General features: G+C 42.0%; 1 protein-coding gene across 1 annotated transcript in view; it reads right to left on the reverse strand.

Annotated features, from left to right (window-relative positions):
- glis1b (GLIS family zinc finger 1b) overlaps positions 1-16,016 on the reverse strand; it is an 80,394-nt gene that overhangs the window by 23,494 nt on the left and 40,884 nt on the right. Inside the window, exon 5 of the mRNA XM_084921090.1 lies at positions 326-487. Coding sequence (XP_084777216.1) covers positions 326-487 — 162 coding nt within the window. The remainder of the gene's footprint in view (positions 1-325; positions 488-16,016) is intronic.

Below are 16,016 nucleotides of genomic sequence, written 5' to 3' on the forward strand. Positions count from 1 at the left end.
CGATGTATTATTGAAAGTTCAAAGATCAGTGTGGGTGCTAAGTAGAGGGCAACAGAAGTCGCCTCTGCCCACCTTCACACTCCTGCCAAACAGTCTTTTACATTTTTTTTGTCCTTTTTTTAAAGCATCCTGATCCATCCTGACATTGAGGCTGATGTGATGCAATTGCAGTACGGTATCCAGATAAGTTCCTCAAACTAATCCCGAAATGGATTTCAAAGAAAGTGAATGAAAACGACATATGCAAACATCAGTAGTTCAGATTAAACACTCTGGTGAAACACTGGGAGGGGGGAGGTGAGAGAGCAGAGGCTTCGATTCTGACCGTGTCCAGGTGAGTGCGCTGATGCTTGGCCCGATCGCTGGAGTTGCTGAAAGCTTTCTGGCAGCCAGGGTGCTGGCACAGGTACGGCTTCTCTCCTGTGTGGCTCCTCAGGTGGATCTTCAGATTCTCCAGACGAGAAAACGCTTTGTTACAGCCCTCGAACTGTGGAGGAGGGAAGACAGAGATTAGAGCACAAAGGCAACCACACTTTGGCAGGTATGCTCAGGACCACACAGGAAAAATAAGCAAAAAGCCCACATGCATGCACACAAAAGAATTTAAATCAATCAGTGTAAAGCTGGCAAACGTTAGAACCGTGTGGGTTGTGTATATGTGTGTGCATGTGACTCAGAGATAAGTTGTTCCAATCTTTCCTTCAGTCTCATAATTACTCACACAGATGGAGCTCACTGTAAACGATATATTAACTAGCTATGGAAAAGAAATTAAATACTTAAAGAAAACCTTTTACGCTGTTACGGTGGGAGATGCTCAGATTAAACACGAGGATAGCAACTTGTGATTCACAAGCTCAGGCTTCAAACCTTTCGGTTACAAGGGTCAGCCAATCAGAAGAAAGTTGGCTTAAATGCAGCTTTGCAAACAATTTGTTTTGCACGAAGACTCAATACCAGAGAAATAAAGATTATGTTGAACTCACTCGTGCAAAGCCACTCTAGTAAAGCAGAGAATAAAAGATGGACCTGGGAATTAGCAGAAACTGTCCACTTTAATAATGTGGGTGGTATAAGTGTGAGCATTTTTTTTCCATGGCTATTATGTTGCAGATCCAAAGACCTTTGTTGAAAAGCACATCCACTTGAAAAACAGCCGCATTCATGGCAGTGCTCTTGTCTCGAGGCTGCCATCTAAATTGCTGGGAAACTGGAGTGTGCCGTACAGCAGCAGTTAATGGGCTGTAATGCATAGCATGAGATAAGTGTGCTGCTGTGTATAGTTCATTAGACTGACAAGTGACAGTGACTGTAAACAAGCTCATAGCCGACCCAGCTTGGCTCATTTGATCCCGACCACTCTGCCAATGAACACCACAGATTTGTTAACATGTGAATGATTCATGAAGCTTCTCGCATATCCGCTTCTTCTCTTAAGGAGAAAACACAGCAGGCTGGTGGAAAGGGCAGTCCCCATCAAAGCCCCCCTACAGTGGATGCTGTGTAAAGAGTCACAAAGTCTACTGGTGCACAGTAGAAAAGGAAGTTCAGTTCACTGGTACTTTTTTCTATTTACTTGTACGTACCCTCATGCACTTTACTATCACTCGGTATAAAAGCAAAAGCTGTGTCAGGACTCTTCTTCTGTACAGTCATTTTTCTGTCACCCAGTGAGGGCTTCGTTCAAACCATGTCAAGAAAATAAAATTTAAAACACTCAGAGTGAGCCAGGAAAGCATCCACTCTGGTCAAAATATGACTATAAAATTCTTAAACCATAAATTTTATACAAAGTCTCATACAGGAAACAATTTTTCCACTCAAAACCAGTTTTGGAAGCGGCCCGAATGGATCTCAACCAAAATAAAACTGCAGCTCCAAGGCTGTTATAGGGGTGTTGTGGCCTTTCCACTGTATCCATTGTACCCTGACCTTTAGCGAAGCCTCCTGACAACAGGTCAGGTTACAGCTAAGGAGAGAGTGACACCATTTTTCTAACGGTCCTTCAGCTACATCTAGACTCAATACTCATCCCTGGTCTTCTTCATTCACTCGCACAGTGCAGGCAGGACCTTCTATTCACTGAGGCTCCATTTAATATAGGCGAAACCTAAGCCTGACATGGTAGAGCCGTTTTGGGTGACCATGCTGATCTGCAGGTTTATGCATGTGACTGAGCAGCTCAGTAAGAGAGTCCTAATCTGCCCAATTATGGCTACTCAATGCATAGCTCCTCATAAAGTTTGTAAGACCTTTGGGTGGATGACTATGGAACAAAAGCTTCCTTTCACCTTAATAAGTTGCATTTTTCCATTTGATTTCCATCATAATTTGCAAAATAAAAATGAGACTGACTAAAAAAGTTGGTAAAAAAAAAAAAAAAAGATGGGACTATTAATGCCTTAAAATTGTATTTTCTCACCAAACTGTAGCTGGATATTGGTGGCACTATGATACCTGAGAAACAGTTTCTCATCAATTTTCAACACTCAGCAATTAAAATGTATTGAAGTTTGAAATGAAGCATTTCCAGCCAAGGTCTGCATAATCTGTACTCGTCTCATTGTGCTGTAAATGGATAAAACTGAGGCCCTCGAGTTAAGACAACACGTACCAAAGGGCCCATAAACAAATTCATTCAGTCAAGCTGCAAACTCTGAGGTTTAAAAATGCAGCTGATAAACCGTCAAAGTCTGCGCTTCCTTGTAAGGCCACCTCCAGCTGGATTCAAATGTGACTCAAAGTTCATAGATTCAACTTTACAGCAGAAGTAAACAAGTTCATATGTTTGTTCAATTCTTTGACAAACATGAAGGAAGGATGCTGGCATTCATTTGGTGAGTTAAAACTAGAACACCCATGACATAGTAGTTCATCCGGCTCTTGTACCATTCACAACTCACAGGTTAACGTCCATAAAACAACACATATGTGCTTGACTTGAACACAGTTTGTGTGAAGACCCATTTGGTGATCATTGTGTGCAAGTTTAATTCAATTCGGACCTTTCTAAAGAAGGAGTACTGACTCTTGTGAATTCAGGATGGATGGACCCCTTGCCACAGAATGAGCTTATCGGCACTTCAGCTAGATCCATAAAGGTGAGGCAACTTTGCACTCCATGGATGCACCTCACTAGCCAAATTTGCTCTAGTTAGCTGATACAGCCACTTTTGGCACGGAAAAATTAAAATGATGTAAAACAATCGTAAAATGACAACAACAAAAGCCCAAACATCTCTGTCAGCACGGTAGCATGTCATGATGATGATATAGTGCTTAAAATGAGAGCTTCTTTAATAGTATGGAAGTTGTTTGGCTACAAGAGGCTAGATCTCCAACAAAGCACAGTAATAAAATATGGAAGAAAACTGTTACTGAAAAAGGTGGAAACAACAAACTTGTTTCACCACTTGAAGCAAAAACACACCGTCGAGTACAGCCGGGCTGTGACGGCTGGAAAGGAGGAGATGCTAGCAGCTGCTGATGTGCAACCCAAAAGTAAACAAATGACTCAAGAAAGGTCTCGCAGGAGACTCGCTGGCTGCACTCCATATGACAGGAAGGTTATTGATGCAATTACATGGAGCTAAAAGAGGGCTTTAAGCAGCTGAATCAAATGTTCGACCCCAGACAACATCCCAGGTAGAAAGTATTTTTCAGTTTCCATTTTTTATTATGTGACAATATTGTACAGGTTTCTGGAGCGTAACAAGGTGGTGACTGTTAGCGTGTTAAGCAGTTATGCTGCACTTTTACTTAATTTCCAGGGAAAAACACCACCTGGGCTGCGTTCGTGGTTACCTTTGACTCATCCCAGTACTATTGTACTGTATTGCTGCTGCTGGCACCTTGACAGATTCACACTTCGAATGTCTATCATCAGCAGTTCATTGGAAAAAAGAAGGATAGAAAATGCCCTTCATTTTTTTGCACTAATAAATGCTGCTGCCTGCAAGCCAGTAGAGTATTTTTCAGCATTTTTCTTGTTATTTTCATACATACCAGTATTGCAAATGTCCTACAACTTTGAGGCTATAATGCTCTCCCCTAACAGCCATAATGCTAAAATCGAGGCTTCAATACCTTTTATTTCCAGTATACAAATAAACTTGCTTCAAGTTCTTCATAATTTATCCCTGACTGCTGAGCTTCGATTGGGTAAAGATAAGCTTGTAAAGCTGAGACGCTATCAAAGTAAGCATAAAAAAATGCAGAAAATTTGCAGTATGATCACAGCTAAACGTCTGCTTGCCAGACTGAAATGAAAGATGAGGAAAAATATTCACAATTCCCCAACACTACACAAACACATGCTGTCTGGGGTTCAGCATTTAGCTATAAAAACGTCTTAAAGAGTTCACATCATACAATGCTGTAATGCGGGAAAACATTATTCTCGAGTCATACCAGGCAAATGTTTTGGATGAAAACAAGGTGGGAAAAGTTAATAAAATCTGTGCGAATGAACATCCATGCTGCCGTACCACTCGTGACAGACAAGGTCTCTGCTTACTGCTGAAACACGGCGCCGGGAGTTTGAGTTCGGAAAACAAAAATGGCTATTATTGACGTGCCAAAAGTTTATTTATGTATAAGGGAATAATCACTCTTTCACTCCTTTTTTTCTGCAATATAAATTTGAGGTTGAATTATAGTTAGGGGTCCGCTGGGGAAACCGTGTTAATCGTGTAAAGCATATTATTACTGCGGGATCACCACTTGCAGTTTGCATGGAGACGGCCCGAGTATGAGGTTTTCCTGCCTGCTGAGAAACCAACAGACACTGTCACCTCTAAGCATGAATTTGTACCAGAAACCCTGCATGAAAATGTTTTGCTAAAGTAAGACGTTAAAGCGTGGCCGATCTACGGGTCCAAATGATCCCTGTCAGCTTCATTTCATTTAGTGTTTAAATGAAATACATGTATACTGCTTGTGCTGAATGATGTCCAAGGGGATTAAAAGTGTTCACGTGGACATATTTGGTCTTATCGTGGCTTTTTTATATGTCATGCTGTGTGTTTTCATTTCCAACTGGAGTAAAAAAATAAAATAACCCCAAAAAAAGCCTTTACAATAATATTTACATGTTAAGAAGCATATATTGTACATCAGTGGGGTCCTGCATCATCCATGAGAAGCTGACTAAAACACACAGGCTGAAGTGGTATAAACAGAGAGCTCTGGTGGCTGAGGCTTCTAACACAGGGTGGATTTTACCTTTGATGTTATCTATGCAAACACTTTAGGCGGAGCTAATCACATTAATTGCTTTAAACATGTTTAGTTTTCCTCTCTGAAAACCTCTGTCTAAGGTAAACCAGCAGATGACCGCACGAGGGGAGCGGCGCTGGCAGCGTGGTGGGATTTGAGCCCCATTTGACACCATCTCACCATTGATTTGGGGGGTGCTCAGTAGCATAGTAAACATTGGCCATGACAGCGGGGTCCTGACACGGCTGAAGGGGGCGAGAGCGGGTTGAAAGGGTGGACAGGCCGCCGATCACAACAGACAGATTATGGGCCCAGCATGCAGAAGAGTGGCGGTGCGTCGTGCCTGAGGCCTTCATGGGAAATGACTCCTGACTGGCAGGTAAAAGGCCAAACAGTTTCAGAGCTAAAAGGCAGCAGTGTACCGCTCTCCTCACATGCAGCGGCTCATTAGCAACCTGCCGGAGCTGCGGATGATGGGAACAAACTGGCCGTTATGGACGGGTGCTGCGGGAAATATGGCTGCTGACATGTGTAACAGAAATCTGATTAAAAGCCTTGATGAATGGTGTACGAGGAGAACAGAATCAGAAGCAAATCAGAGGTTTTTTCCTCCTGAAAAATAATATCTGACTGTGGCCCTTGCAGCCAAGGTCATCATTGGCAGAAGTCATTTCCCCTCCCCCCAAAAATAGCTCCAGGATTTTCTGCTCACCTTTATGGAGTTGCTACAAATCCCTCCTACATCACATATCTCTACATCAGCACTTTCACTAACGAGTTTAATTGCTAACTAGCATGAAATTCCCCATTTCTCATGTTCTGGGGGTTCCCCATTAAAAGATTCTCTGAGCCTAACAGTCACGACTTCTTTTCTATAATTTGTTTTAACCCAATACATACATTAAGGACTTCTTAGCAGGCAAGATGAGGGTAAGAAGTGTTGGTTGCAAATGAAAACACTGCCAAATAAAACATGGTATAAAGTGCCAATGCTCAAAAGCAGGTTGTATAACATTATAGGTATGAAAAAGGGAGTTTGAGGGAATGAGTTGGTTTATCACAAGGTGTCTTTCTCTTCCCTGACCAACGAGGAAAACCACCAACACTTCAGGATCTGTTCCGAGGGAAGGCTGTGGAGCAGAGTGCCCCGGCTGCGGATGAGAGAAACATGTGCATTTAATCTGCCGGCTTCCAAATGCCCTGTGGCAACCACAGCAAAGAGCAGAAAAACGTAAATGGATGAAATTATATCCATATGATTCAACGAGACAGCTAAGGAGAGGCAGGTTTCTCATGCGCTTCGTCAAGATACAAAATTAAACACAGCTTGGCTAAAACATTCGCATTACATAGTTTACACATATCATTTCCAGTGTGAACCGAGATCCTTTTAGCAGCCAGCTTCATCTGCTGTGAATAGAGCATTAAACAGAATCAAAGATAGCGAGCGGCTTTTTTGGTTTATAAGATGAAAAATTTATTCACACCCGCCTGCTTTGAAGCATCTTTTCTACTTTGCCTCCTGTCTAATTTCTTTTGATTTATGAATGTGAGATATGAGTACACACACACACACATGACTGCGAGGGAGGGAGTGTTGTCCAGATGCGAATGAACAAGAAAACAGAGCAAGAGCTCAGCCGATAAATTGGTGGGAGGAAGTAGTCATGTAAATGACTAAAGAAATTGTTCTTAACAGCTATTTTGCACTCATGCCTGAATAGTTTTGGGGCCAGATTAAAAACTACGTGGATGGCACAACAGGAAGCATTCCTATGATGACTAAATGGGGCTCACATAATGAGCCAGCCCAGCTGTTTTGTTTCTCTCGCACGCTGTTTGCTGAAGATTGAGGAGGAAGTGTAGTGATGGGTCTGAACCCCTGCTCCCGCGGTGGAGGCCTGGCACGGTGCAAGCCTGGGTGCACAACAACACGGTGAGCTTTCATGGAAGCACTTAACCTGCTGTGATCCAGAGACCTTCGTTCAAAAGTCGACCAGCTCTGCAGCCCTGCTTCACATTAGGGAGCTAAGATGTGATTTCCCCTTAAACCTGGCAGCCCGGGTTTTACGGGTTCATCAGGTTGAGGCGGAAAAAAAAAAATCCAGGGTCACGTTCTTATTGAGATGAAGTGAGCTGACAGGGAAAAGGATATTTACTGTGCTATCATGGAGCGTTAGCGGAAAAACCAAACGTAATTCCAGCTAAATTGCACTGGCATATTTAATTTTCCTTCTGGGCAAAGGCTCAGGGTGTTAAGAAATAATTTTCACGTGGACATATTTTATACTCGACTGAATGAAAACGAGCCAAATCTGCAGTTCATTTTAAAGCAGTATTATTGATTGCATACATATCAAACAGCTCGTGCCTCAGTGACACGAGAGTAAAAATAGATCGGCAGCCTCTTTGCAAAAAGGAAAAATCGGTGGTTGCATTGAGTTTTGTTTTTTTTCCCCTCTGGGCCATGACTTTTGATTGCAAGGAAATTTCACAGGTCGCCTGGTAGGAGGCAACGGGCCCTCAAACAACCTCAGTCCAACTCAGATTGTGGCAAAAGTTTGCCGTCTCCTTTATAAAAGCAGACCGACTGCCAAGACACTGATCAGGTTGAGTCAACCTGTGCATAGGAGATTGCCAGCTGTATTCCAGTTACATTGCTAAATAACAGCAAGGCTGTCAAGCACCAAGGTCATTTTGCAGATAATCGCCATCCTGCAGTCGCTATTTGAGGAGAAATTTCTGAATATCTGTGTGGTTCTGGTTGGACTCTAATATAAGCAGTTAATGTGAATTTCTGAGTGTGAAGACGGCAACAGATTTGTGATTTTTGCTGAATTATCACAGCTATTTGCTGTATTATCACGCACAGATTGCATGTAATTGTCAATTTGACCTCATTCAATTGGAAACTCATTGCAGACTGACTCCATCTTATTGCTGTTTCATCACTGCGTTACTGCACCAAAGCTGCTTTGAAGAAAACACTGCGATCGGTTGCTGACCTGCTCGCTGTTTTCAAAGCCAATAAGACCAACAGTTTACTGCACTCAGTCGCAGAACTGTTGGTCCTCTTTAGCAATGTAGTGAGAAACACTATTGTCTCAAAACTATTTCTTTTCAAATATGTTCCACATCTGGCTTAATTTAATTGTTAAAGAATTGATTTGGACAGTGTAAGGTCTCCTTGCATCAGTGTTCAACTGATTCCCACTATAACAAGGGTTTGCCTCTTATCTGTATTTAATTTTATTTAATTTAATAACGGTACGGTACTCTGTTTCTGGTAACCATTGTCCTTCGTGTAAATGTGTAAAAATTGTGTATATTTCTGTTCTGTGTCTTGTGTACTGTTTGTTTGTATATGTGCTGCTGTTACACCCAAATTTCCCCTTGTGGGACAATTAAAGGATTATTCTATTCTATTCCCTAACGATGCAATGACCACTGTGTTTGAGAAGGATTCTGGGTGTTTATTTTGGGGATGAGACATGATCCTATTATGGCTCCGTTCAGCTCCTGAAAGAGCCATCCCACTTTGTATCATGACAGCACGGTTACAGTCGCAGCAATCCTAAGCATTTATAATGGCTAATTAGAGAGCAACACAAAGCTTGCAGGGCCACGGCCATTAGTAACCATCAAGACATTAATTATAAACCCATTCACGAAATCCGAACCCGCCATGAAAAAGACAGACTGGGGGTTACGCAACGAAAATCCTAAACATGATCTGTGTTCCGAGCCGGCGCCTGGACTGATGTTACTGGCAGTCAATGCAGGATCCTGTTTGACAGACCCATGAGCTACGGCATCCTCTAACACTCGGGCTTCAATCTATTCAGCACCTTTCACTCACACTTGCGTCCATTCGCACTCTCGCTTTCTCTTGCTGTCTCTCTTTTACCCTCTTCTGCCAATAAGCTCCTCCTGCACTGCAATGGAGTGTTTTATACCTTAGTGCAGCGGTTCACAAACTTTTTCTTGCTGGGCCCCCCTTTGTTTTGCAAGAAAAATGTTCGCCACATCCTCCAACCACACACACCCATATTTTGCTCCACTGCGGTTTATTTCACACCTCAAACATTTAGTAAACAATTAAGCAAATACAAGTAATCTGCGATAAATTACAGGTAGTAATAAATTAAACTACTAACTCTTTTACGCTACCTCTGCACCTACACGGGTATTTTTGAAAACGCAGCTGTTTCGTCCACGTAAACGGCGTTTCAAATCACCGAAAACGGAGATTTTTTAAAACTCAGTTTTTGCGTTTACGTGTGGACGAGGAATACAGAGTTCGTCACGCAACGTCAAAGGTATGTGCCTTTTTTCACGTCAGCTGTGCGCCACGTTATTGTTTACATGAGATGAATTGCAGAATGGCAGATAGAGACAAAATACTGTTAATCTGACTGTCTGCAGGTTTTACACACAGTTACTGTCCCTCTATTTACAAAGGCAGAGGCGTCACGGTGGGATTATTTTACGTGTAGTTGTTTTTTTTTCTGTGTAATAATATTCAACATTGCTATCAATACATTTTTCAAAAAATGTCTCTCTGTGCAAAATGGGTTTAAAAACATAAACAACTGTGCTAACTGAGCTAACATCTCCAACATGTCAGGAGTAGTTAGTCATTACAACTAGTCACAAGTGTTTGTGAACTAAAAATCAAGAATGTGGGATCCTGTTTGTCCGTGATTTGAACAGCCCAGCGCTGCTCCCGACGAAGGAAAGACCAACCCTGCAGGGAGACCTACCTCGGCACTTGTGCAGGTGAAACCAAAGGGAAGATATGCTTCACCATATTTTCTAGTCTTTGTCTTAGAATGAAGTTGGTTTGGAAACATATTCAGCGATGCTTCATCTCCTGCTTTGCGTTTCTGTGGGCGCCCCGTGCTAGCAGTGCCCAAGCATTTCGTCCCCCCCCTGCAATGGCTCTCTCCCCCCTAGGGGGCGGGCCCCACACTTTGGGAGGTCTCCATAGTGTCTCCATTTTTTACTGTTGGTATTGGGAGACGATAGACGCCAATTCACCAAGAGCCACTGGTGACAAAAATAATTACATTTAATTGATCAGATTTATGACTCTTATTAATTATTTGACACATGCTGTAAAACGAGTCCAATGTGACGATTAGTCTGTGCTTTGAGGCAAAGTTTTTACTGGCTCCAACCAGCCATCCATTATTTTCTCCTTCTTCTGTGACTCGAATTCTTTTATACTTTAACCTGCCTTGTGTTGATCTGCTTCCTCTTTACATGCATAGCCCTTAATCTCGCAGACTGAAAACCTTCCAAGAAAATGTGCCACCCTGCTTGCTCAAAACGTTGCAGGTCTTGGGACTGGATTTCATTTCACTGCTTTAAGGCTGCTGGTAATGGAGAAATTGGCATCTTTGCACATTGCCACAGGTCTGGAAAGATGCCCCTGCTCTGACCACAGTTCCTGACATTAACCGTTTATGCCCTAGAAGGAAAAAAACACGCCCACTAGTTAACCACAGCACCTACCCAGTAAACCAAAGTACATTGCCAGTAGCTGTTTTTTAACAGTATAAAAGTGCTTAAGTGTTTATTTTGTTAAAATTTGGATTCTTGCTGCGGTCAGAGAATAGTTCGTACTACAAGCGGCCAAGTTTTATTTTCATTGTTATGCAGACACGCACACTCTTCTCTTCTGCATTCCCTTTTTTGTTGTTTCAGCCGATAAGATGAATGTTAGTTTTCCATCTTGCGCAGTGATTTAAACATGTGTGTGACGACCTAACATAACGAACAGGAGGAATCAAGCGTTTCTGTACCGCACAGGCTTGTTAGGTAAAAAAAAAAAGTGAAGGCCCTTCTCCCTCTCTGGCAAACTATTCCACACAACCCAAGAGTTGACACAGCTGTCTAAAGAATCACGCCTACTGTGGCACACACTGGCAACTCTATAACTCTGACGTGACAACAAATAAACATTGCTGAAGGCCAGAGAGTTGCCAATCAAAATACTTCCATGCCAGAAGTGCTATAGTACTGAACAAAAAACATGCCAGCAAAATTAAACAATAGGTCAACATGGCACCGTGATCGACACCAGCCCAAGGACTCGAGGAGGGTGAAGGGGAAGAGAGTGCATTTATGCAACCCTCTGGAGGGGGACCAGACCACAAAGCCTTCTGGGTAAAAAAGCTGCCGCCTAAGAAATGTGGTGCAACTGCGATGCCGTGGTGCCCCTAGATTTGTTCACTCCTCGCCGTGCCAAGTGTGTTCTTTTCTGCTCTCCGTGGGCTTCGAGGTCCAGTTCCCAGTTATGTGGATGAGGCTGGTTGCAATATATCAGGCCGCGCTACACATTCGATGTGTCAAGTCCAATCGTGTCTCGGGCATTCTCCGCAAGAACATCGCCATTCATTCACATTTCAATAAATCACTCGACCACATTTCAGTATATAGTTCTCAATTCGTATTTTCAATAATGCAGTCGACACTTACACGTCTGTGCCTCCCGTTCAATCAGAAGATGCATTTACTGCACTGGAAAACCGCTCCAGTCGTTCCTGTGCAATTACCGTGCACTCAGCGATCCACCAATAGTACAAAAAACAAAAACAACCCAATATTCTTCTACTCACTGGTATTCTGTGGTAGATGTTTTCATATTTATAGAATATTTCCTTCAAACTTCTCATCACTCATATGTTTATCTTAGGTGTAATACGAGCACTTACTGAACTGGCCCGTTACAACATCTTCCCAATATACAACATTTATTTCCCAACTGCACTTCAGTTCATGCATGACCTAATCTACATTTCTTGGCCTTATTTTGTTAAAAAAGAAAAGAAATTGAACGGGTGACTGATGCTTTGTTTGTTTTGCCTCTCGTATGAATCCAGCGCAAAATGGATATGATTTAACTTAAAGGCTTCTCAGTACTACTGTCATTCTGCCCAAATAACGAAAGCAATCTGGTTCGAAATAAACCTTTTTACGTTGATGTTAAACTAAATCCAAAGCTGAACAGATTGAACATGAAACAGATGCTTTTAAAAGCGAACAGCAACAAAGATCATTAAGGACATAAACCTCTATGGGAGAGAGGTAAATCCCTGCTTAAATATCAGTCTCTGTGGTGCCAGTTCTGCTGGGTCACACAATCATAAAATAGGGTAATAGGAAACTGAAACATATTGTGTATCCTGACCTTTTATGTCCTATTGAGTAATGTGTTGCTCCACTGCTTTCAATCAATGCTTTGCACCATTTTCCACCATAGTTTAATGCTCTACCTCGACTCTTTCATTGGAATCTCTCTTCAATCTTTGGAGGGCAACGTAAACACATATACACGGTCTCACTTTCGAAGGCTTGATCGACCTGTATCAAAAGCTCAAGTTCTGTGTGCAGCAGCCTTGCTAATGCTTCAAAAATGCTCTTAACGTCTGCATTCGGTGCATACCAAATCACTTGTCATGCATAATGCCTTGTGATGAATTCTGGGCAAAAATGTCATTTTTGGGGTGACATCAGTGGAGCTGGATTGCCTGTCTGGCTCCGTTTCTTTCAGCCTTCACTTTTTCTCACAAACATTCAAATTAAACCCGGCACACTAACCACAGAACACCACGGTGCATAATTTAAACTTGACACCCTAAACGTAAACATGTCTTTCGCTACATAATTTACTCGTACTTCTCCTAGTGTTTATTTTGTACGGTAGCAACTCAGTTTCACATATACGTTGGCTGCAGGTCTTCGCAGGTCTGGTGCCGTGTACGTGCCCGGGTGGGCGAATGGATACTGCCGCCTTGGGGTTGTACTGTGGCCCTGACACTAAAGTAGTCCCGGTGTGTATAAATGTCCTTCTTATTTGCTTTTTGGTTGGAGATGCGAGGATGGCTCGGGGTAGATGTTGCTCTGGAATAAATACTCTGCAGTAACTTCTGCAGCACAAACGAGTCAGCAAAAAATAATTTTTAAAAAAGCAAACACGTGGATTCACTAAGAGATTTACTTCTGTTCAACGGACACAGAGCACACATAGTACAAACCAGCCAGTTTGGTGGGTGTTTACAGAGCGGCTGCTGTGGCACAAATGTGTCTGGCACAAAACGAGGCCGGCGTGTGAATACGAGAAGTTGGAGAGGATGGCAGCCTCAGAAGAGAAAGAACCTGTTATGCCTTAGCTTTATAAAATACCACAAACTGTGGCTATAATTATCTGTTTGACTGTTGCAGAGAAACGGTTATGCACACATAATGCACATGATCCGTGACTGTACACAGCGCGAAAGCACTGCTACTGAGCGCTAACAACCAGGGTCCTTTTTAGGAGTCTAGAAGGGAGTCTAAACAGGATTTCACAGATCTTCACCATCAATCTATCCTCTGTCTGCTCCACGTATCCCCGAAACAGCCGTCCGAACATTGTGGAGACCTCAGACACACAATCCGGCTCCGTATTGCTCATTTATTAGTAAACTGATCTGCCTCAGTAGAGAGGTTAAACCAATTATGGTTTTGGATGGAACACAATTATGACACAATGTCTGTGCAATGTATGACCAGCCGCCCCTGATACCGGAGTGTGGTAAAAAGTTTGAGGAAATGGGGAAACTCAAAATATGGCATTCCAGAGAAATGCGATTAAAGTGTGATCACATGAAGCAAATCCTGCATGCTTTGATCAGGTTATGAGGTTGAAGGCTGTAGGTGACCTGGATACAGATTTCAAGAAATGCTCTATTGCTGATATTGTGATACATTGTTGGTTATTTCTAAAAGCAAGAATCAAGCATGAACCGTTCAGGAGTTTTGCCACTGTGGACGGTTGTTGTTTAGCTATAGACAGATCAGACCTGCCCACGCACGCACTGATTTACATGCTCTGTCAAGTGTGTGTGTAACTAAATAACAAACTTTTTCCTCCAAGCTAAAACCTCACATAACATTCTGTCCTAACACATTTTTCTCCAGTTGCAAAACCTCTACACAAAGCAGCTCCAACCCTGCAGTTTAGACATGTAAGCTGGTGACACTTTTTGCGATGAATGGGCCCAAGTCAAGCAATTTTCCTCTGTACAAACAATCAGTGAGACAAGTTGTGGAGCTGGATACCAACCAAGCTGCATTTTTGGTGTGCCACTGGCAATTTTTACATCCGACATTTGATAAAGAGGAAGAAAAACGACTGTGAAAACTTGTTTCAGACCTGTTGTGCAATAGCTGAGAAACATAGCGATCCCATTTTGACATGCTAACGTGTGTAGAAACAACTGAAACAGAGTTAAATGATTTGAGATATTAAATGTTGAAATAAAATGAAAATGAGAAAATCTTCAACCTGTTTGAATCAGATTCTGTTTCAGTGCATATTAAATATTCTAAAGCATGAAAATTGGCATTAAAATAAACAGATTATTTATGGCAACTTTAACCCACGAATCCGCCATTAGGCAGTGATTCTTTATTGTTTTTTATTATTATTTATTAAATGATAAATAATCAGGTAGACAAGAAAAGATTTTACTTTTTGTAGGAATTTGTGCCCCCAGTGTTTTCATTTTTCTTCACTGTGAAACGTTTCATTTAAAATATAAATCTACTCTAATGTATATTTTTTCCTGTATGTTATCCAGCTCGGGGCTGGCAAACTTTACTAAAGTACATGTACCCAACGGCAGCATAAAATTACATTTAATATTTAAAAGCAAGTCTAGTGATTATATTAATATTTAATCAACTACAAATGTTGTCTTTAAATAAAGCACTAACCATACAGATCAAGGAGGGGAAATAGAGGTATATTTTGCCATTGTGTAGATTGAGTGTGTGTTGAATACATCAAAGCAGTCTTATGTTCAGATCTGAACAATAAGGGAAAGGTGGGGTGATGCTGGGAGGGAGGCTCTTGAGTACTGGACTACATTACTGAGAAAGATTGACTGGAAAACTTTTTCGGCCTGACAAGTACTTGGCCGGGGCTCCTCAACAAGGAAAACAAGCAACATTCATCTATCCAGGGCTTTCATTTATATGCCAAAACATCAGTGGCAGAGCCCCTTCGCCAGCAATTTCATCATATGACTATCACATATGGACAGTGTTGGGTTACTAATAGCATGACGACTGGACTGCCAAGCAGCACTGCTGATATGACAGGAAGACAGAGGATGGCCACAGGATGGAATTATGGGTTTGTAGAAAGAAATTATGTAGCTACCTGATGAACTCATTTGCCTGGGGAATGAATGACAAAGCTAATGCTGAAAATTATTTAATGAGTAGCAGAGGGACCTTCAGATGAAGTGCTAAAAGTTGATCTCTTCCAGGTCCTTATTAGGTCCCGATTAGGTTTTTGCGTTTGCGCCAACTTAACAGACTAGGCGCTTTCTTTCCTGAGCATGGAGTTACTCCTGACATGCTAAACCATTGCCTTTCTCTTCTGTTGACACTGATTACTTTAAATGAGCCATACACAGACGTATCTTCTCCCACCATGTGGGACTGAATATGCGTGTGCAGCTTGCAGCGTTTGTTGGACTTACAGAAACACAACATGTTGTTTTGGTAATTCGGCTTCCTTGTGTGCCATAAAGTAATCACGCACAGACATTTTTATTTTGGGATTTTATTAAAGTAGCTTTGCAGGATTCACAGTTCAAAATATGTATCTTATGGTGGGCTTCAGTGCACCTCATAAACAACAGGTGGACATGGTTTCAGTGCTTAGAGCCATTTTGGGGATGGATGCACTTAATGACATCATACAGGTGCAGGAGTAGAAAAAGAAATTTCTGAAGCTGAGT

Source organism: Perissodus microlepis, chromosome 23 (genome assembly GCF_051167445.1).
Source record: "Perissodus microlepis isolate ML-2025 ecotype Zambia chromosome 23, ASM5116744v1, whole genome shotgun sequence".
Classification (NCBI taxonomy): domain Eukaryota; kingdom Metazoa; phylum Chordata; class Actinopteri; order Cichliformes; family Cichlidae; genus Perissodus; species Perissodus microlepis.